At 44.4% G+C, this 23,341-nt stretch overlaps 1 protein-coding gene across 1 annotated transcript in view; it reads left to right on the top strand.

The window, feature by feature from the left end:
* The first annotated feature begins 3,331 nt into the window (after positions 1 to 3,331).
* Positions 3,332 to 23,341, top strand: part of PITPNC1 (phosphatidylinositol transfer protein cytoplasmic 1) — a 234,742-nt gene continuing 214,732 nt past the window's right edge. Inside the window, exon 1 of the mRNA XM_083148189.1 lies at positions 3,332 to 3,906. Within this exon, the coding sequence (XP_083004315.1) occupies positions 3,859 to 3,906 (48 nt within the window). The 5' untranslated portion in view covers positions 3,332 to 3,858. The remainder of the gene's footprint in view (positions 3,907 to 23,341) is intronic.

Raw genomic sequence — 23,341 nt, 5'->3', positions numbered from 1 at the left:
AAATAGCTTAGCAGGCTATCTGTGTAGGAAATGCGATGCGATGTCCATATTAAATGCACAGGAGTGCTTATACAATGAAATATCGCATAGGATCGCATGGCACCGAATGCGAGGCGATATTGCATTGTACAAGCACCCATGCCATGAAATGTGATGGGTGCTTACTATGGCATGTAAGCACCTCTGGCATTGTTTTGTGTCACCCCAGTATCCACGCCACCCCGAAGCGTGGCGAGCGTAGCGAGCCCCGCGAGAGGTGTCGGAACACGCCCTCTGACCTTTTCATATCCCCACTATCCACGTCGGCGTGGAGTTGATTTTATATAGTGTGGCGAGAGCAGCGAGCCACCAGGCCTGAAGCGTGGCAAGCACAGCGCTCGCCACACTATATAAAATCATATGTGCGCTCGCCACACTATATAAAATCAAGTCCACGCCGACGTGGATAGTGGGGGTATGAAAAGGTCAGAGGACGCGTTCTGCCGCCCCTCGCGGGGCTCGCTGCGCACACCTTCTGTGGAAGGGACTATCACAACCAGGCAAATCGGAATCAGGCATACAACTATTGATTATTACAGTAAAGCTTTGTAAACAGTGCTGCAAACTTTCCATGAGTTCGGAAGAAGATGCAAAAATGTTGTACAGTGGTTTGTGAAGGAGAACAACAAGTACGGACATCACAACGTTCAGAAGTACCGTACTGTGACCTTTAAAAAAACGAAATAGTGGTAAAATGAGCAAAGAAATTTATCGTTGAACTAACAAATCAAGGAGAAGAACAAGAACATTTTTATAAGCCATTAAATTAAAAAATGAAGCCAAATTAAAAAATTAATTAATAAAAAAAAACATCATCCTCTGGGGTAGGGGATTGCTGAGTACACACCACCAGACAATGAAGAGGTGTCAGTGGTGGATGGTATAGGGGGCCCCGGTGCATAAAAAGAAGAATGAGTAGGCAGAGGATTACCCGGCGCAATGTACATGGGATGTGGGTAGTTGGGCGGTGGGGGCAATGGCCTGTGGCGTATAGGACATGGCGTTATGTCACACTCATCACTCAAATTTTTGTCTGCTGCGCGTGACATACCGCAATGTACTAACCGCTTAAAAATGTGGAACTGGTCTGTGTCCATGGACCGCATCTCACCAGCAATGTGGTTGGCAAAATTTTGACAATAATCCTGGGGATTTTTTGGAGCTTCCTCCGCATGCTTACAACAATGCTCTTGGTCGATTGGAACAGAGCTGGTCGTCTGGGAGGGCTGCTTCCTCCTTGGCTTCCTTGGGGGAGGTCCAGATACACTCTCCTCCGGAGGAGGAGCCACTGCTTCCGCAACAGGACCAGTCTCTGCTTCCGGCTCAGGGGTAACTTCCTAGAAAAAAAATAAAAAAATTATAATATCATTCAATTTTACATGTCATATCAAAAACTTACTATGTCCGCACTCTCCGGATCTTCAAGTGAATCACTTGATGGAGAGTCTTCATCCATAGGAGTACCCTCTGATCTTGTCCTTGAAGCTTGTTCAGCGATAAATTTATTTCGCTCATAGTACCACAATTTCAGCATGTAAAGGTCATCAGTCCTGGCTCCTGAATGTTGAGATTCCAGGACTTGATTGTACTCCTTCACCAACACTGTTCACATTATTGCGATCTTCCTCCGAACCCACTTAGAGTCTGCAGCACTGTCACGGGCTCTACTGTAACGAACCAATTTGTTTTATGCCTGATTCCTTTTCGCCTGATTACGAAAGTCCCCATGATCGGTCCTCCAGAGGCAGTCGTTTTCCTTGTGGATCTCGATAAATCGAGCCCAAAACGGGTTGCCCATTGATCCTGGCATTTCTGAAAAATATAATGAAAAAAAAAAAAAAACCTGTAAAAAATGGATGGCTATACTCCATGTACACCATACACGCCAGCACAATAACAATAACATGACAACTACAATTCCATTCCATTATTAACAATAACATGACACCGCAGTCTGCTCCAACAGTACAATAACAATTACATGACACAGCAATCTGCAATATAAACATGACAACAGAGTCAGCTTCAACAGTACAATAACATGACACACCAACTTGCACATTAATAACAACATGACACAGCAGTCTGCTCCACCATTACAATAATACCAACATGACACCGCAATGTGCTACACCTGTATAACTGTATTAACATTAAACAAGAGGCTAGTCACCCTGCATAACAAATGGAAAAGACAGGTTACTCTCCGAAGGCATTCTAATCGCCCATACGCATGCACATAGCTGCATCATCGGTTCCCGGCGCAAATATGCTGGGGACCGTGTGATGTTAAATCACCCCCTATGTCTGTATTTTATACAAGCCTTAAGCTATATGAATGCCTATGTTGTGTAACGTATGCCTACGGAACAGTAGTGGGAGATGTTGTTTTTGCTTCAATAAAAAAGAACAAAATAAAATAGAATTTACAAACAAAAAAAATGTAACTGGGTAACAGTGTACATGAATAAAACAGTTGAAATGTTATGTCAGAAATGTGTATGCCTGTCAGCAATTCAGTGGTGGGATGCTGTCTGTAAGGGAATGGAATGCTGTCGGTGAGGCTGGAACTCGCTGCTGTCAGTGAGGCGGGAACTCGCTGCTGTCAGTGAGGCGGGAACTCGCTGCTGTCAGTGAGGCGGGAACTCGCTGCTGTAATTGAGGGAGCTTTGGCGTATTGGATATAAATATGTATCTTAAATGTAATAGTTTTTTTTGGATCAATAAGTAATGGGAGCTGGGCAGAGCTATTCCATTGTTATGCCAATCATATGCAATTGCTATGGTTGACCATTGCTTATCGCCAGAAATAATGTGCAACTTAAATAAAATGTAATTTCTGTTATATTTTTAAGAGAGAAAAAAAACTAACTGAAAGAAAAACATAAGCTTTGATATATGTAGAGAGAGAGAGAGAGAGAGAGAGAGAGAGAGAGATAGAGAGAGAGAGAGAATATAAACCAGCAACAACTGGCTTCTTTCCAGAAAATACAGGCGAATATTTCATATAATAAAAATGTTAATGATACTATGACATAGCAATAGGTGGCTGGTGCATTATCATTGCCTGGTTACAGTGATAAATGACTATGAAATGACTGTGTAATGGAAAGTATGGTGCAGGAATGCTGTGCGGCAAGCTGACCTCAAGTAACATGTGGATGTGTAGAATGAGAGGCCCCCTACTCCCTTCCTCCCTCCCCTGGCTGCAGACCCCAGAGCCAGGCATGGAAGGCTGTTTAAACTGACATTCTTGTGTGTGAAGATCTCCAATTGGCCCCAGCAGCAGCCTCACATCCTTCCTTCTGCTGATGTCACACACATGTAGGAACTGAGGCTGCATCATCTGCTGCTGCTGGGGGGATACAAAGCAGCAGCCTGAGCCTGCCCTGTTCGTTCTACGCGTGCAGCACTGTGCAGTGCTCTGGGATCCTATCTACAGTGTCTATCCCCCGGGAGTGCATCACTTGGGCTGGGGGGCTTCGCTTGCACACGCTGAGAAGTGACAGGCATTCCTCTGCAGTACTCGTTCCTATAGCAAAGCTTCCTGGCATGTCCTGATGGCTGCAGAGCACTGATCCCTGACCATTTCCACGCGTGGACTGGAGCCGCTGCTTCTGTATAGATTAATATAGGATGCTGCTTACAGCCTGAGAATCGGGGGCTTTGAGCTCGCTGTCTGCCCGTGTCAGCCCTACCCTCATGCCCCGAGCTGCACACTCTGCAAGGATTGCCATCATCTAGGGGTGCTGTGGTGTTCCTCCAAACTCATTGTCACACCGCCTTTTACTTGCACTGGTTCCTTGTCAGCCTCTTATCATGCTGCTGAAGGAGTACAGGATCTGTATGCCACTGACTGTGGAAGAGGTAAGTGACACTGATGCTTTAGCAATAAGTAATATAATAATAATTACACATGTTTGTGGGAACATTATTAATGACTTGATTCATTGAATGGGGCGACCTGACTCCTGTACTGTAACCTGTAAATTGCCGGAAGAGGGGGATCTGATTCCTGTACTGCCAGTAACCATTAGTCAGACTCCTGTAGCCCCATTAGTTCTCTGTGAGGGTCATTTCCTTCATCTAATCACCTATTCGGGTAAAGGTTCTTCCTGAATGTGGATTATGGTGAGAAGATTTACTGTATCTATTAACTCATTCAGTTCTGGGGTCTGCTAGCATATCCCTATAAATCCAGTAACCCATACAAAGCTTATCTGCAATAAGCTGATCCTCCTAGTACTGGTAATGCTTCCAGTACTACACTGAGATGTGTTTAACCATTTCTTACCAGCACCCATTGAGTGCTGGGCTGTGATGAATCATTTTCTCTGGAACCAATAAACAGAATTCTGGGCTGAGTAAACCACTTCAGTTCTAGTAGCGCATTTTGTTCTGTACTAGAAACCCATTCTGTTACAGCCTTCTGGTGAGTAAATTCCCATGTTTCTACTGAACCACTAATTGCTATATTGTTGGGAGTTTATTCTGGCTTAAGCATTTCATCTCTATTATTATTATTACATTTTATTTCTAAGGTGCCAAAAGGCATATAAGGCATACAAAAGAACATTACAGGGAAACATAACTTAATATTACAGTGAATACATAACAAAAATAGTACAGATAACAAAAAGCACCATTAGTTACTAGTAACCTTTTTTAGAGCTAGTAAACACAATTAACTCCGCTAGCATTTGAAATCTCTTTAGCCTCCTGACCTGGTGACATATATCATAGATTGCTATTTGTTTTTGGGAGGAGATGATCTTGATGCCCTAGGCTTCTTAGTGGGTCATATGATTCCACTAGTAGTACTCCTATCCAGGTTACTATGCAGGAGAGGATGTAATTTTTATTGCTACCTTGTTACTGTGTGGGAACAACTGAATTGGTTACCATTTCCTCTTGTACAAATATCCTGCTTTTTATTGGCATTACCTGATGCATCTTGTTCTTGCAAATCAATTTATGTAGCACTAATAACTGTTACAGACATTGTTCCTCTAGTTCTGATAACCCATTCATTGCTGAATGAGTGTGTTGGGTTCAACCCTACCCTTTAATTGTGGACGTAGTCATGGGGCATACTGTAGATGCTCTATGCCACCAGATAATGGGACAGATTCTCTAAGCTTCAAAAGTGATAAAATGGAGAGCCTACCTGCATTGTCACAGACTGTGTTTGAAAATGTCAGACAGGAGCTGATTGGCTGGCTGTTTATCACTCTCCATTTTATCACTTTTGAAGCTTAGAGAATCTGTCCCAATGTCTCTCCTAAGACCAGACAGTCTTAATTTGGGATGCGGTCAAAATCCCGGCGGTCGGAATCCCGATGGTCGAAATGCCGACGCCAGAATCCTGACCGCCGCAATGCCAGCACTTTGTCCCACTGGGTGGGGGGGCGGGATGCGATCGGCGGCCCCCCCTTGTCGGCATTCTGGTGTTCGGGATACTGGCGTCGGTATTCCGACCGCCGGGATTCCGACCGCCGGGATTTCATACTGATCCCCTTAATTCTGTGACTCGTGAAATGTTCATAGTTTACACCCAATGATCAAAATACTGGTAAATCTTTCACTGTAAATGTCCCATTCTAGTGTTTTCTTCCTTACTAGCATATAAATATCTGGTTTTAAAAATATGCAGGTGACTTCCTGCACTATTAACAATATGGCTTCAACATACAGTAATGTCACAAATTAGGCTTCATTGGTAGTTCTTTGTGATGACATTTGTTACCTTACATAATTGAGATACAGCCACAGATTAGTCACGTCAGACCTCTTTCTGATCCTTTTACAGTATGTTCCTCTATTTACGTCACAAGCACTTCTGCTCTTCTATGGGTGCTGCCCATCGGTCTTTGGGAGATTGCTGTACTTGTGCCAACACTGCTGACTAGTCTGTTCCATTCTCCTGGCAGCAGACTTAATATATTGTTACATTACGGATTGTCGCTGCTGTTTTTATTATGTGAGAACTTTGCACACATGCTCTTGCTTTTGTACAAAAAAAACATTGCAGCAGCTAAGACTGATTCATTCGTATGTTGAGTTTATGATATTTTAATTGCCACAGGATGGTGCTCTATCAGTTTATACCTTAAATTTAGAATTTATATGCAGCAACATATAAACAATAATAGGTGTGTACATCAAATCTATCGGTATACCATCTTAATTATATATAGTATTTGCCATGGTATCTTCTGGTTCCATTCCTCTGTAGACTAATGTAGAACATGTAGAATAGTTTATTGTTGTGTACTGTGTATGCAGCATTGTTCCCATAATAAGTACAATTTTGATCTATTGGGGTACTGCAATCATTATTTGTGAGTCACTTGTATTTGTCCCCCTTGTACCTCAAGTTGCCAGCACCCCCATTGCATCTCACTATAGCTATTAGGCCAGTGGATTTATATAGATTTAATGATACTATAATAATAGGTTCGCTAATCCTAGTTAATACAGTATAAAATGCTTTGATATATATATATATATATATATATATATGCTTTGATAACATACATTGTCGGTGGCCAAAGAGAGGATTCACATCAGCACGCAGAAGGCCAGCCATTTTTGTTGTTGTTCTTTTGCTGAATAATATTAAGCACTTCTAGAGTTTGGAGCAGAAATCAGGGCAGCTTATGGGTTGAATGTGGATCTGTAATAGGATAACTCTAGATTTTTTACCTCAGACCATCTGGCTCAACCTGCAGCTATCTGAATTCTATCCCTAGTGATGGGTTCATTTTCATTTCCATTATAAAAACATTGTTTTTTGTTGTATCACCATTGTGTACACCAAAACTTTAAGATCACCAAATAAAAGTGAGTGTACATATGTCTAAAAACACTACAAACCACTATAAAACATATAATAATACTAGTAAGCCATATTGAAGCAAAAGCTTCGAAAACTAATCTGCTACCTTCTGTGTTTGTGCATGTGTGAGAAAGAGATGTACTATCACTCGCTGCCAGCAGATGGCAGTGTTTCGGAGACTCATGTACACTAGACATATATATAGAGCTGATACTTTACTATAAACGTAGGGGCCAAGTCAACAGTATTCATACAGACTTTTGTACATATCATATCCCAGAGAGACAGTTTGGTGGAAGGAAGAAAGACTGAATGGTAAATGTTGGTCAGTTGAGATGTGTGTAACAAATTTTCCATCTTGTGCCTAGACAACTGGATACACCTATGAAATGCTCGAATTTGTGTTACATTTTAAAGTTTGAAGACAACCTAACAATTCTTAGGAACCTGTATGATATTCGAAATTGGTAACATCTATAAGAATGTTATTATTGTTATGTTAAAAGATACTGTAAATATATAATGGGTAATAGCCCTTTCTATCATGTACATACAGGGGTATCAGTATTGTCATTCCTGCATTCAGCACTAGATGTTTTCCGTAGCGTAGCACAGCGGAGGAAAGTGTACACAGAGAGATGTACATTCTGCATGGAGCCTACGTGAGATGCTGACTCTGAATAGAGAGAAATTAGGAGTGAGTGGGTGCGGGTTTTGTAGCTCATTCAGGCTCAAGTCCTTTGGAATTCTGAGGCAGAAACATTAATGGGAGGAACCATTCACAAATCTTTCCCCGAGGCTGAGCGCTTACACGGATCTGTAAGTGGAGAGTGCTGGTTATTTTCGCTTTATTTAAGCATACTCAAGAATCTTAAGTAGAGACAAATGATTAAATTCCAGACGTCTGATCCTTGACAAATCATTTCTATCTGCTGATATTTAACATTCACACAGCTTACAATAGACCTTGATTTCCACGGACAGCACTTAGGTCTATAGACTTGGGTCTATAGCTGCTACCTCCCTGTTCGTGGTATTTAATGGGGTACTTGTGTAGTTTCACGGCAGCAGGCTGCGCTACATTTTCAGCGTAGGTTAAGCTAAGTAGTCAGCGTAGTGTCCACGTCAGGCAGCATAGTCACCGTACTGTCCCCGCGAGCTGCAGCTCTGTCCCTGGTATCCCTGGCAAGCCTAGTGAGCGCCTATCACACAGCGCAGGTTACCGCCAGATACCCTGAGCTGGCGTACGCCGGGGGAGAGGCAATCATGCGGGCGCCGGCAGAAAGTAGCTCCATCTGCCTGAGACGCACGAGCGTCTCATTAAATCTTGCGGCAGGGTACGGCAACCCTGCCCATGTCCGCTTCAGGGAGATGGGGCTCGACAAATTTCTTTAAATTCTAGGAGCTAGGATGAAAGTGTAGGAGCCAGACCAAATAAAAATCAGGGCTGTGGAGTCAGAGTCGGAGTCTCGGAGTCGGAGGAAATTTCGAGTACCTGGAGTCGGAGTCGGCAAACAATGCACCGACCATTTTTCGTTGCCAGTAACGATTCGGTAAAGAAATCGTTCCTTGTGTCCATGAATTGAACGGTGACGAGCAAGCAAACCAGCGGAGATTGTGGCTCGTTGATTTTTGTTGTCGTCACAAAGCATGCGGAACTCATGCTCCACACTTCTGAACCTTTCCTATTGTTTTTGTTCCCAAAACAAACAAATAATGTGGTTTTTATCTTTGAACTGGTAAAGTTCCTGTTCCTGATGTTTATGCCTACTGCTACTATCCAGCCATTTAAATAATTAATAAAAAAATTAATAAAACTTTGTTTTCATTGTGTTTGTCCTTTGCTTAAACTTAAATACAGTAGACTGTTGGCTTCCCAGCCTCTAGTTACTGTAGTAATAATATGTATGTTGCCTTTCTTTCCTTCAAGGAATGTATCAAATACATTTGCATATTAATACAGAGGAGTCGGAGTCGAGGAGTCGGCGTCAGAAGTATTTGGAGTCGGAACATTTATCTACCGACTCCACAGCCCTGCTAAAAATAGGGACATCATAATGCCTATTACACCTGTCACACACCCATTACGTATTATAACACAGGCCATAATGGGTATATAGTGTGTAAACTAAAAATCAAATGTATTTCGGATCATCCTTTAGTTCCCGCTAGTGCGGTTTGTCAAATCAGTCAGTTGTGTAGCTAGATTTACAAAGTTGCACAAATGCTAAACTCTATAAGATACATGTTATGCTCCATCTACGGGTGACCTGGGAAGTGTCAGTGAGTAATGAGTACACCTGTGTACCTGCAGGGAAACTGGGAAGTGTCAGTGACTAATGAGTACACCTGTGTGTCTGCCCAGTGACCTGGGGGGGGGGGCTGGGCTGGCCACAGGGGCTGTGTACGCTGGAGGCCAGGCTGCTGCTGCTGAAGTGCTAGTTTGTGATGCCGGCTCCAGTTTTGAAATAGCCGCGGGGGACCTGCTCTGGGTTGTCCACCACTCTGACCAGATTTTGTTTCTTCCTCCAAAAAATATCTGGTCGCCAGGAAGCAGAATCTGGTCCTGGCGCCCAGGGTTTGTCGTGCCCTGGGTTAGGGGTAGGGGTAGCTCGTGCGTCTCATGCACAAAGGGGGGTGCAAGTGCATCTCATGCACAATAAAGGATGCATTTGCCAGTGCTCCATGTTACATACTCGCAAATGCCCCCTTTTCAAACCCCCACTATCCACCCCAGCCCGAAGCATGGCGAGCGCAGCGAGCCCTGCGAGGTAGACGCGTCCTCCCAACCTGTTCATACCCCCACTATCCACATTGGTGTGGAGTTGATCTTATAAAGTGTGGCAAGCCCGAAGCGTCGCGAACAAAGTGAACCCCGTGAGGGGACACGTAAAACGAGCCCGAAGCGTGGCGAGCGCAGCGAGCCCCGTGAGAGGACACGGAATACATGTCAAGTAATCCACTTCCCCTTGTGGGGCTCTCTGCGCTCGCTACGCGTCGGGCTCGTTGCGCTCGCCACATGTTATAAAATCAACTCCACGCCAACATGGATAGTGGGGGTATGAACAGGTCAGGAGGACACATAACGCATCCCCTCACTGGGGTCGCTGTGCTCGCCATGCTTCGGGGTGACGTGGATAGTGGGGGTGTTTAAAGAAAACATTCACATGTAACGCTGACTAACTACACTAACTACGTAAGCTCCGACTAGCCGCGAACATACTGACTACGCGCTAACTGTCTAACGCTGACTAACTACATAAGCTCCAGGTAGCCCAGGGCCGGATTTAGGGGTCAGGCTGCCCCTAGGCACAACATTTCCAGGGAGGACCCTTTTGGATTTTTAAAATAGAGTGGAGGGAGCTCAAAAGGGCTCCTCCTCGGAGTTACCTCTTCCACTTGTCCAGGTCAACGCACTCTTCCTCCTCCACAGCACTCACCTGCGGGCAGGGAGAGGGCTGACTGAGACACCCGGACGGCAGCAGCAGCAATAGCAGTTGTGGTGGGCACCGGTAGCTCGGACACCGCGCTCCTCCTCCTCCGCAGCAGCAGTCACTGGCGGGTAGGGAGAGGGCTGAAACATCCGGGCAGCAGCGGCAGCAATAGCTGTGGTGGCAGGCACCGTCAGCCAGGACACCACTCTCCTCCTCCTGCAGCAGCATTCATCGGCAGGCATGGAGGGGGCTGAGACATCCGGACAGCAGCAGCATAAGCAATAGCGGTACTGCAGCGGGTCGATGGGAGCTAGGAGCCTGGTAACACATCATAACAGGGCTGAGGGAGGGCGCTGCAGCCCAGAGTGCACCCAGGTGGACACTCGGAGAGCTCTGCATAGCCTGGAGATCCTGGCAACACTGAGACCCCAGGAGCAAGCAGCACTGCAGCCCACTGACACCAAGGTGCTGTAGTCCAGCGGAATGCTGCTGCGGGATGATGCACAGCTTGTACCCCCTGTAAAAACGTCCCTGCTGGCTGCCGCCCTTAACATGTGCCGCCTCTAGGCCCGTGCCCGGCTCTGAGGTAGCCACGAACATAATGACAAACCTGGCTGCGGGAACACGATGCTGATACTGAAAGGGACCCTGTCTATGCTGACTACGATAACTACACTGGCCGCTGGAACACTATGCTGATTCTCACAGGGGCTGCGGGAACACTACGCTGATTCTCACAGGGATGCTGACTACGCTAACTATGCTGGCCGTGGGAACTCACAGGGACACTACGCTGACTACGTAACTGCCGCTGTGAAACTATACAAGTACCTTTAAAACTGATAAATGGTCCAATTAAATACACTACAAATTATTTTGTGTGTACAGACATCTCTCAGTCTGTATGATGGACATGCATCGTACTATCCAGACTTATTCTGCCTGTATGAACAGCATAGTGCCACTTCTCTCGTCCTACATTCAGAATGCAGGTCTGTTTTTTGTTCTGCGCTGATGAACTGCACAGTTCCACTTCTCTTATTCTGAATCCAATTGTCAGTATCTTTATATTGTATGTTAGGACAACTGTAACTGCAGAATCGTTTCTCTTCGTTCTCATGGTTTTTCATTTCCCCTGCACATTGTATTTTCTGTGTCAGCACTTCATCTTTTGCACACATTTTCAGAGCATCCCCTGCTGAATGCATTTCCCACTTATTCTCAGCTCAGCAATACAATGCAATTCTGATTATGGTCAGCGATGTAGACATGTTTGGAGGGTAGTTCTTTTGGTCAGTGTATTTATCACTCTCTAGAGTTGTCTTACAATGTAAAATGAGTTACATGGTCTGCAGACTTGTATAAATCTCTCTCTCTCTCTCTCTCTCTCTCTCTCTCTCTCTCTCTCTCTCTATATATATATATATATATATATATATACATACACACACCTCATAGTCTACCTTTTAAATGCTTGTTATATACTGTGGGGTGTATTTAATGCGGCTGGTGAGGGAGTTAAACGGCGGGGATAGCCAATAACAAGTGATTCTCGCTCATCCTATTCAACGCGGCCGGGGAAATCCTCGTTGTCAGAGGACAGTGAGGATTACCCCTAACAGTGAGGTTCGCGGCTAATGCAGGGAGCACGTTGCATTTAGCCGCGAGTCTCACTGTTTTAGCGGCCATATACGCCGTTTTCCCCTCGCTCCAAAAACCTAGCGACTGACCCTGCTCGCTGTAACAGCTTTCCAGCAGCATTGAATACATCCCTATGCATTATATTATTTGTACTGTGGCGAACTATATATTGTTAAGTGCACCCGATATGTCTGTGCATGGCATCACTCACAGACATATCGGGGGAAATTTTCTTAAGGAAATTTGTAAAAAATAGGTGTATTTGTATCCAGAAATACACTTATTTTTGACATTTACTATCACGAAAATACGGCAATTCATATTTGTATTGATAGCACATCAATACGAATACGAATTGCCGTATTTTAGTAAATTTCCCCCATCATGACGGTTTTTCAGCACCGCAGATGGACATGCATCTGGCAGATATATGAGTACATCTGCCTGTGTGTACGGGTGACTGACCAACCGACCTATTAGGCTGGTTGCAGACAATAGTAACATCACAACTGGGCATGCAAAAGTTGTGATGTCTGGCAGGACATATTGGGCTGGATTCTTGTTCAATCAGAACGGGGCGAATTAAGCCCTGATCCGATGTTTGGGGTATGCGCAAGCGCATATTTTCGCATGTGCATGTCGTTTATTGCGGTGAGGGAGGACCGTGGGCGCATGGGGGTGGTGACAGCGCTGGACCATAGGAACGCCCAGCGGGGGCAGATGGCTGACATGCAGTAGCTGACATCACAGGATGCCAGCCACCCGCTCTGCCTTCAGTGTAGCGATCGTAAATAAAAGTCAGTTTTTAGTGTAGGTATGTGAGGGGATGTATTCTCGTTACACATCCCCTTGCATGTTACCAGGGCTGCCAAGAGAAATCCTGGGCCCCGGTACAACAGCGTCACGGGGCCCCCCTGGAGTGGCAAGCAACAGAAAAGAGGTGTGGCCATTAAAGGATATAGGGGTATATATATGTGCTTACCGCAGGCACGCGTCAAAAATTTTTGGGCGCCGTTTTGTCACTGTGAGGGCATGGCCAGTGTCTAATTCCCACAGGACCGTCCCAAAAAATGGGATGTCACACAAGAATCGATACACACTGACTATGCCACACCACGTTGCCCCCCACAGTAAGGCTTCTAATACATTATAAATTACCTGCTTGTTGCCAAGGGAGTTAATGTCCGTTGCCAAGGGGTTAATATGCATTGCCAGGGGTTATTGCTTGTTGTCAAGAGTTGATGTCCGTTGCCAGGGGTTCTTGCTCGTTGCCAAGAGGGGGGTTAATGTCCGTTGCCAGGGGTTCTTGCTCGTTGCCAAGGGGTTAATATACATTGCCAGGGGTTATTGCTTGTTACCAATGGGTTTATATTTGTTCCCAGGGGTTAATGCTCATTGCCAAGGGGGGTTAATGTACGTTGCCAGGGGTTCTTGCTCGTTGCCAAGGGGGGGTTAATGTCCATTGCCAGGGGTTCTTGCTCATTGCCAAGGGGTTTTTAAATTTTGCCAAGGGGTTAATATTTTTTGCCAGGGGTTCTTGCTCGTTGCCAAGGGGGTTTATTTCCATTGCCAGGGGTTCTAGCTCGTTGCCAAGGGGTTAATATGTGCCCAGCCAACTGCCCGTCAGCTGCTACTGCCCCCTGCCTTACCCTGCCTTCCCCTGTGCACAGAGAGCCAGACGCTAGAAGTCATTTTTCACTTCCAGCGTCTCTGACAGGGAGCACAGCTCTGCAGCGTTACCTGGAAGTGCAGAGCTGTGCTTCCTGTCAGACGCTAGAGGTGAACTATGACTTCTAGCGTCTGTCTCTCCGTGTGCAGGGGAAGGACAGACAGGGGAAGCCGCAGCTGACGGCGGGTGGCCGGACACATGGGCGGGCGGGCGGGCGGACAGGTCCTTGTCCTCCTTACGCACCCGCAGCCCAAAAAATATATTTTAAAGTGTGTGTCCGGACCCGGGCCCCCCTGGCAGGTAAAATGTACCCGCCCCCCTGCATGTTACTGAGGGAAATCAGCGGCTGCACGCGAGGTGGGGGGCATTTTTTTAAGGGCGACGTCTCAGGTGCTCGGTAAGATGTGATGTTCGCAGCTTTCCGAGCCAACCTGAATCTGGGCCTTTGTGCAATCAATTTGTACGTGTGTATCCTTACCAAATAATTGTCACACTGTCTCTTTTGTCTGACATTCTGTGTACCCAGCCTAAGGGCAGTATTCAGAGCGGGCAGCAAGGGGGTTAAACAGCGGGGATCGAATATACCCCTAAAACTCTCCACTTAGTGTAAATATTAAATGTATTTGAGGGTATGGACCGAATGGTCGACCATAACTAGGTCGACGGTCATTAGGTCGACACCGTTGGGTCGACATACAGCTAGGTCGACATGGATCTAGGTTGACATGGGTGAAGGTCGAAAATGCACTAGGTCAACACATGCGTTAGGTCGTCATGGGTTAGGTCGACATGGGTGTTTTCACTGTTTTTTTTTACACGAATGTCGACATGGACACAATTTAAAGTGCACCGCATCCCCTCGCATCGGTTGCTGTGCTCGCCATGCTTCGGGCACTATTTTATTCTCCCCCACTCCCTAGTGGATGGTAGGGCATGAAATACCACCTGTCGGCACATGCTGGCTCAAAAAAAAAACAGTCAAAAACCCATGCCGACCTTTTGACTGTCGACCTAACCTATGTCGACCTAACGCATGTGTCGACCTTCACCCATGTCAACCTAGACCCCTGTCGACCTAGCTGTATGTCGACCCAACGGTGTCGACCTAATGACTGTCGACCTAGTTGTAGTCGACAATTCGACCGTATCCCATATTTCAAATCTTGTCACCTTGTAGCTGTACAAATATATATCATTTCCAGAGGGAGTCGAAGGATTCAAATATTTGTCCTTGAAATTGGCATACTATATTACCAAAGAAAAAAGGTGCACTATTATCACTTACTGTACAATACAAAAAAAAAATTGTAAAGGTAAAATTTAGATGAGGCAGGAACACATGAAATCTTCATGGATGCTCCAGCACCACAGCAGAATATATTAAAATATTGGGAAGCATACTTTAGTTGACAACACTTTGGCGTACAGTATAACTAAATCATCATATCATTGCTGTGACTCCAAGTAGTACACTGGTATTACCCTAGGCATTTACATCAATGTTGTGGCCCCACACATTACAACAGTGCTGGTACCCTAGGCATTTACATCAGTGTTACTAACCCACACATTTCACCAGTGCTCCCACTCTCTACACCAGTGTTGTAACCTTATGCATTATATCAATGTTGTGGACACACTAGTACTGTTACCCCAACATTCCACCAGTGCTGTTACCCTAATCATTACATCAATTTTGTGGTGCCCAACATTACACGAGTGCTGTTACTGTATTCACTACATCATTGTTGTGGGCCCACTAGTGCTGTTACACCACACATCATACCATAGCTGTTACCCTAGTCATTACATCAGTGTTACTGTAGGTGTTAATGTTGTGGTCCCCCACATTACACCATTGCTGTTAAGGTGCTCATACACACTGCGATTATTGTATGCATTTTGAACTTTTAAAGTTCAAAACGCATTGCATTGGATAGAATCGCACCTGCAGGTACAATATTGTGAAGCACAAAAAGTATCTGCAGGCAGTACTTTTTGTGCTTCATTGCATCAGTTTTGGAGAACATGTGATGCGATGTCCATTAGTAACTATTAACTTAAAAAAAAAGTTGTAGAGACACACACACACACACACACACACTGCAGCAATGCTGCTACCTCACACATTACATCAGTGCTGTTACATCATGTACAATGATCCTTTTCATGTTTTTGGGTTGTATTAGTGAAATGAGGATTTCCAATATGGATTTGCATGATTTTCAAACCCCGGCTTTGGCAGAGGTCATCCATTGTACATGTATGGGTCAAAAGCATAATGTCAGTGTTCCAACACACTACAACTCTGTTTCCTTTCCTCAGGAATTTCTGTCACTGCTGAGTGATCACTTTGCTAGATACACATCAAACCACCACAAATAGACTCACTGCTTTCCAACAGGACCATACAATGAATATAAACTTCTGTAGATATTATTTATATAGTCTTTGCATTTTGTAAATATAACTTATAACCAGTGAGTCTGAATGTCACTAAGAAAATGTTTTTATTTTATGTGATAATGAAATCCATACATTAAATTCCAGCTTATGGAATAATTGAAGCCACTATGGAGTTATATCCCCATACAAAAGCACAAATCTGTGCAAGTCACAGAAGTTCAAATTGATTACTAAAACCCATTATATATTTTAAAGAAATTGGTATATTATTTCTTATTATTTGTTTATGCAATCAGTGTTTATTATGAGACAACAAACATACATTGTGATGTAAACAGTTCCAAAGGGACATCCAGATTTATTATTATATACAGAGTTTGCTAATTAAAATACTTAACTCCTCTAAGACAGAGAAAGAAGTGTATAAATGTGTTTATCACCTCATCTATATTTGTGGAAAACATTTTGATCATTATGAAAACTAGGCTGGTCCACTGTGTAGGTAGCAAGATAGGAGTAGTATCCTGCACAGGACATAAACTAGTTACGTGTAAATTTGTAGAACCAACTAAATAGACAATATGTTTGTATACATACACAAAAACATTTTATATGTGTTGGAGGTGCCCCCAGGAATTAAGTACTAGTATACTTAAACAAAGAGAAACAGTGGTCCATAGATAGTGGGCCACTGTTCAAAAGAAGAATTCCTTTTTGGAGGCACACTTTTGAAAAAATAAGAATGATGTTGAATAAATAAGATAAAACTTAGCTTTTATTTCCAATTATTATAAAATACTGATAACTCTATAATTTCATGTGTTACACAATTTACCATGAAGAGTTAAATAAATAAATAAATAATAATGAAACAAAGAAAGCAAACGAAAAAGGCCACTCAGATTTACTGTATATTTTTCTGTCGACACAATGGCAATTTTAGCATATAGTGTTGTCGACACAGTGGCAGGTAGTGGTGTTATTAAGTGATCATATAATGTTAATATATGATTTGTAAGGGTCCTTAATAGGCCCGGGCTGATGACATGTCCAGTTTCTGTGAAAGGTTTAAACTTCTAGCACATCTTAAATATCAGAAAAAATTGATTGTTTAGGCTAGGTAAAAAACACTTAATCACAGAGATACCCGCTGGTAGTACAGATAGTATTAGTACATGGGTAAAGATTAACATTTTAATGGCATATCAGGTATCGTAAGGGGTTTAGAAAAGCAAAAGTACAGTGAGATAGATTAAATTCTTTCTGCTGCCCAATGTCTTCACACACTAGGAGCGGACAGAGGGTGAGAGAAGAAATTAATGCACTGAGGGAAAGAAAAGACAAATGGAAAGAGGACACTTCTGTAAGTGGTGTTAGGTACACCCCGATACTATTGAAGCATTGCAGGGTGGAAATGCACCACCAGAAAGTCTCTCTTCCACGGATAAGAGAAAAATAATTGGAAGAAAACGATAGTGGCAGCAGTGAAGGGTTAATTGGCAATTAATGTGCCTATATTCAGAGACATTCAATCAGGCTGCTCCAACAAAATACCAGGGCATATCTATCGCTGCTTTGACTTAATGGTTAGGGTGTGTCTAAATGCCAAAGTGCTGAAAATTGCAAGATATCAGGATGTGGTTATTATGTCGACACCCTTGTGTGTCGGTAGTTTGACAGTCACTGAATCTACAAAGTAGGAATATAAGTTATGACCTAATATCTTTCAATATGGGTTGTTAAATTGAAGCAAGATGCCTGAAAGCACTATTGGCAGCTGGATGGCAGGGTGCAATTGACCTGTCAGCCCGTGTGATTAAATTAACAGGGAGTCACATCAATTAATAGGAGAAGGTAAATATCTCCCAATATCTTAGGTTTTGTTAATCAACTTACATAGCAGCATTTATCAAACAGTGGATATGTACAAGTACTGCATAAATGAAATGATGGATATCACCAGAATCATTAGACAATTTCAGAATAATGGCCGATATAGAGTCAAATTAATAAAAAGCTGCAAACGGAAAAAAGAGAGAAAACAGTGTTTAACTGCAGGGATCAGTCACAAACGACCCATCATCTGGGAGCGGATGGGAGGTGATAGGGATGAAGCCGGCACACTGTGAGAAGGATAAGGAGCGGTGTGCAGGGACAGACGCTGTATGCGGCGTTAGGTCTGCCCTGATACCAAGGTAGAGCAGGACCGAGATGCGCCGCCAGCGTGTCCGTCGCACCCTGAGAAGGAAGCGGGAGGAGGAAAGATACCTGAAATACCAGCGGGTAACTGGAGCGATGTCAGGGCTGTCAGTGTCCCGATGCTCGGGGAGCTACTGCAGCCACATTAATTGCCAATTAACCCTTCACTGCTGCCACTATCGTTTTCTTCCAATTATTTTTCTTTTATCCGTGGAAGAGAGACTTTCTGGTGGTGCATTTCCACCCTGCAATGCTTCAATAGTATCGGGGTGTACCTAACACCACTTATGCCCCTTTCAGACCGCACTTTTAAAACGGTAAATTGCCGTTTTTTTACCGTTTTAAAACGGTAATGTGTGCGGTCTGAAAGGTTCAGTCCCACTTAACCGGTTAGAAAATGCCGTTTTTTCTAACCGGTTAAAATGCAGGGTCCTACCCGTTTCTGAACCGGTATTTTAGCGCAAAAATCGGCTCAGAAACGGTATTTAGGACCCAGCCAATGAGCTGGGTCCTAAATTCAGCACAGTGAATACTTAATGAGCGCTCATTAAGTATTCACAGCACTGGAGCCCCCCGCGCGTGTGTCGACGCCCCCCCGCGCGTGTCGACGCCCCCGCGCGTGTCGACGGCCCCCCCCGCGTGTCGACCCCCCCGCGCGTGTCGGCGCCCCCCCGTGTCGACTTACCCCGTGCCGGTATCTCCGTTGTGGTTCCCGGCACTGCAGCTCAGTATGCTCGGAAAGCACTTATGAAAAAAGTGTCTTTCAGAAAATGGCTGCCCCCCATACGGAAGACAGTTTTTTTAAACAGGGTTTCCTATGGGGCAGCCATTTTCTGGAAGACACTTTTTTCATAAGTGCTTTCCGAGCATACTAAGCTGCAGTCCACAACGGAGGTACCGGCACGGGGTAAGTCGACACGGGGGGGGGGGGGGGCGCCGACACGCGGGGTGGGGTGGGGGGGGGGCGTCGACATGCGCGGGGGGCGTCGACATGCGCGGGGGGGCGTCGACATGCTCTCGGTCGACACGCGAGGGGGGGGGGAAGCTGCACGGAGGGGAGGGCTGAAGGCTGCACTGGCTTTGACCCTGTATTTGGAAAGTTTCCAAAAACGGGTCTGCCAGTGTCAAAAAATCGGCACTTAAACGGTAATATACCGTTTAAGTGCTGCGGTGTGAAAGGGGTTTTATCTGGCAGACCCGTTTTTGGAAACGTTTCCAAATACAGGGTCAAAGCCAGTTATGCGGTCTGAAAGCAGCATTACAGAAGTGTCCTCTTTCCATTTGTCTTTTCTTTCCCTCAGTGCATTAATTTCTTCTCTCACCCTCTGTCCGCTCCTAGTGTGTGAAGACATTGGGCAGCAGAAAGAATTTAATCTATCTCACTGTACTTTTGCTTTTCTAAACCCCTTACGATACCTGATATGCCATTAAAATGTTAATCTTTACCCATGTACTAATACTATCTGTACTACCAGCGGGTATCTCTGTGATTAAGTGTTTTTTACCTAGCCTAAACAATCAATTTTTTCTGATATTTAAGATGTGCTAGAAGTTTAAACCTTTCACAGAAACTGGACATGTCATCAGCCCGGGCCTATTAAGGACCCTTACAAATCATATATTAACATTATATGATCACTTAATAACACCACTACCTGCCACTGTGTCGACAACACTATATGCTAAAATTGCCATTGTGTCGACAGAAAAATATACAGTAAATCTGAGTGGCCTTTTTCGTTTGCTTTCTTTGTTTCATTATTATTTATTTATTTATTTAACTCTTCATGGTAAATTGTGTAACACATGAAATTATAGAGTTATCAGTATTTTATAATAATTGGAAATAAAAGCTAAGTTTTATCTTATTTATTCAACATCATTCTTATTTTTTCAAAAGTGTGCCTCCAAAAAGGAATTCTTCTTTTGAACAGTGGCCCACTATCTATGGACCACTGTTTCTCTTTGTTTAAGTATACTGGTCCACTGTGTAATATGGTGTGGTTAGGTAATACATAACTTGAGCCGAATTGAGTCAGACATTTTATGGGTTGATTGAAACCTATAAAATGGTGTCCTTTTCTCTGTGTCTGACTGGTGCATTTTATAGATGCATTACCTTATTTGTGCAATAGTCTATTATACACCTTTTACACCAAAAATCCCGGATCCGACTCGGCATTTGGAAGAAGGATCCAAGCCGGGTCAGATACGGGATTTACACCACTTACACTGCGGGGCTCACCCGCAGTGTAAATGGAGGCGGCGCTTGGAGATGCCATCATCTCCAAGCGCCGGGACCGCGGTGATCCCCGCCGGAAACACTGATCGCCGTGCTGGGGGCAGCCCTGCACCAAGGTAAGCAACTGGGCAGCCCCCAGTCGTCCGGGAGGTGAATGGATGCCGCACACAGGTATCCATTCACCTCCTCCGCTGCTGTCTGCAGAGTATAACAGACAGCAGCGCAGGCTGTCTGTGCCCCCCGTCCAACCTACGGATGCTGTGGTCCATTTACAACCCCCTCTACCCAGGTCGTAGCCGTGTTCTACCCAGGTCAGGCACACGACGTGTCCCATTTACACCACCGCTGACCCGGGTCTGACCAGCCGAAGACCCAGGGTTTTGCGGTGGTGTAAAAGGGGTATTACTTGGCATACATGTAAAACATATGCCTGTTTTCCCAGGAATGTTTCCTTTTTCCTGCACTAAAACATTTGCTGGTTAATGGTTTAATTATAGTATTGCCCCTGTTCGGTACTTAGAGCCTGAGAAAACATCATGTGACATTGGCGCTCTAATTTTTCACTTCAAAATGAAACATACTTACCTATTTTGTTGTTTCCTTTTCGGGATGCATGTGACTAAGGCAGATGTTATTATGCAGTTGGCTGGGATGTGGGAGGCAGATCTGGTCTCTATGGTTCTCCCTATAATTTATTTATTTTAAAGACAAAGCTGCTTCAGGAAGTGGATATCTAAAGACTGATGTCAGTGGAATTAATTTCATCATAGGGCACTGCTGCATTGGAATGCAGAGATCAGGTGTGACGAAGTCATGAAGATAAACACTCTGCATTTTGTCTAGTTGGGATCGCTTTTCCAGATGGAGTGAGATAGTATAGTATAGTATTAGTATGCCCAGAAAAAGCACAGTTAACAAAACAAAATCACCTCAGCCCACACAGCTTCTGCTTTTCCTACTTATCCAACTGCAAAAAAACCTTTGCTAAATTAGTCACTTTTAAATAACTGCTGCCAAGTAAATGTAGAGGTATGCCGATACAGGTTATTACAGAGCCTGTTACACTTACAGTATGCCATGTTCCTTACAATGGTTTTTTACATAGTTGGTAAGTCACTTCAGATTTAAGAGACAAGATGGCGTTATGAATTACTCTTCTTACAGATATCTTCTACCCCTTGGGTCGGACCTGGGATCTCGGCCCTTTCATATTAAACCCACCATTATACAGACCTGGTTTTAACCCTTCTTATAAACCAGGTCTAATTGCTGGGTTGTATTCAAGAGATTTGTGTACTGGACTTGGAATGCGCTCAAAGCAGCTATGCAGGTGAATGATTAGAATGTGAAGCTTTCCCAAACCTTCACCAAACAAAACATAGATACAAGAAAGACCAAACTTTCACTTAGCTAGCGCTGAATGTATTCGTGGGTAATGGGAAATGTTTCCAAAGTCCCGTGGTATTCCAAAATACAAAGAAAGGATAATATAGTGGAGTACAGTTTAATAAAACATTATAATTACAAACACAAATCCTAAAACATCCAGTTAAAATTCATCACATCCACCAAGCTGTGGTAATAGATAGATAGCTGCAAATTACCGGAGGGTGTGTGAACTGGTAGATTCACACAGTTCAAAAGGAGCATAGGATTAATGATACCCTGGTTGATAATCACTGGTCCCGGCTCCTGGTGGTAGATGCCCGTACTGTGCAAGATGCTGGCGCGTTTCAACCCTCTAAGGCAGGCATGTCTAAACTGTGGCCCTCAAGCTGTTGGTAAACTACAAGTTCCATCCTGCCTTGCCACAGTTTGCTATTAGGGAATGCCAAAGCTATGGCAAGGCATGCTGGGATGTGTAGTTTCCCAACAGCTGGAGGGCCACAGTTTTGACATGCCTGCTCTAAGGGACTTTTTCAAGGTCCAAATGGTGTTTTTCAAGGTCCAAATGGACACCATTTGGACCTTGAAAAAGACCCCTTAGAAGATTGAAACGAGGTGGTCGGTGGAGCTGTGGACGGAGTGATCGCCAGCATCTTGCAAAGTACGGGCATCTACCACCAGGAGCCGGGACCAGTGATTATCAACCGGGGTATCATTAATCATATGCTCCTTTTGAACTGTGCAAATCTACCAGTTCAGACGCCCTCTGGTAATTTGCTGCTACCGTGTTTCCCCGATAATTAGACCTACCCCGATAATAAGCCCTACCCCAGATTTTGGACGCTGGTCCAAAATAAGCCCTCCCCCGAAATTAAGACCTATCATTTTCCCCATGTAATTTTATGTACCCCATATGTGTAGCCCCCGCTGACTCCCGCTGACCCCCGCTGCCCTCCGCTCACCTCCTCTAACTCACCTGCAGCACCGCAGCTCCCGTTCCCAGGGATGCATTGCGGTAGGCGCGGCGTGACGTCACGCCGCGCACATCACGCGGCTGACTGGCTGGCTGGATGCTGCTCACCACACAGCGCCATCAACGAACATACCATTAAAGAACGGTAATAAAACAAACAGGTGGGGGCATGTAAAATGTCAAATACCGGTACATTAAATTATGGATCGCAGTGGGGCATTTCTTAAAGGCGCAGTGGGGAATTTCTTAAAGGCGCAGTGGGGCATTTTTTAAAGGCGCAGTGGGGCATTTTGTAAAGGCACAGTGGGGCATGTAACATGGAGCATCTATTAAAATAAGCCCTCCCCCGAAAATAAGACCTATGGTCTTTTTTGAGGAAAAAAAAAAATAAGACAGTGTCTTATTATCGGGGAAACACGGTATCTATCTATTACCAAACTGGATGTTTTAGGATTTGTGTTTGTAATTATAATGTTTTATTAAACTGTACTTCACTATATTATCCTTTCTTTGT

The sequence above is a fragment of the Crinia signifera genome, chromosome 6, assembly GCF_055691185.1.
Source record: "Crinia signifera chromosome 6, ASM5569118v1, whole genome shotgun sequence".
In the NCBI taxonomy this organism is placed as follows: Eukaryota; Metazoa; Chordata; class Amphibia; order Anura; family Myobatrachidae; genus Crinia; species Crinia signifera.
Note: the sequence above shows the minus strand (reverse complement) of the source record. Positions and strands in the feature narration are given on the sequence as shown.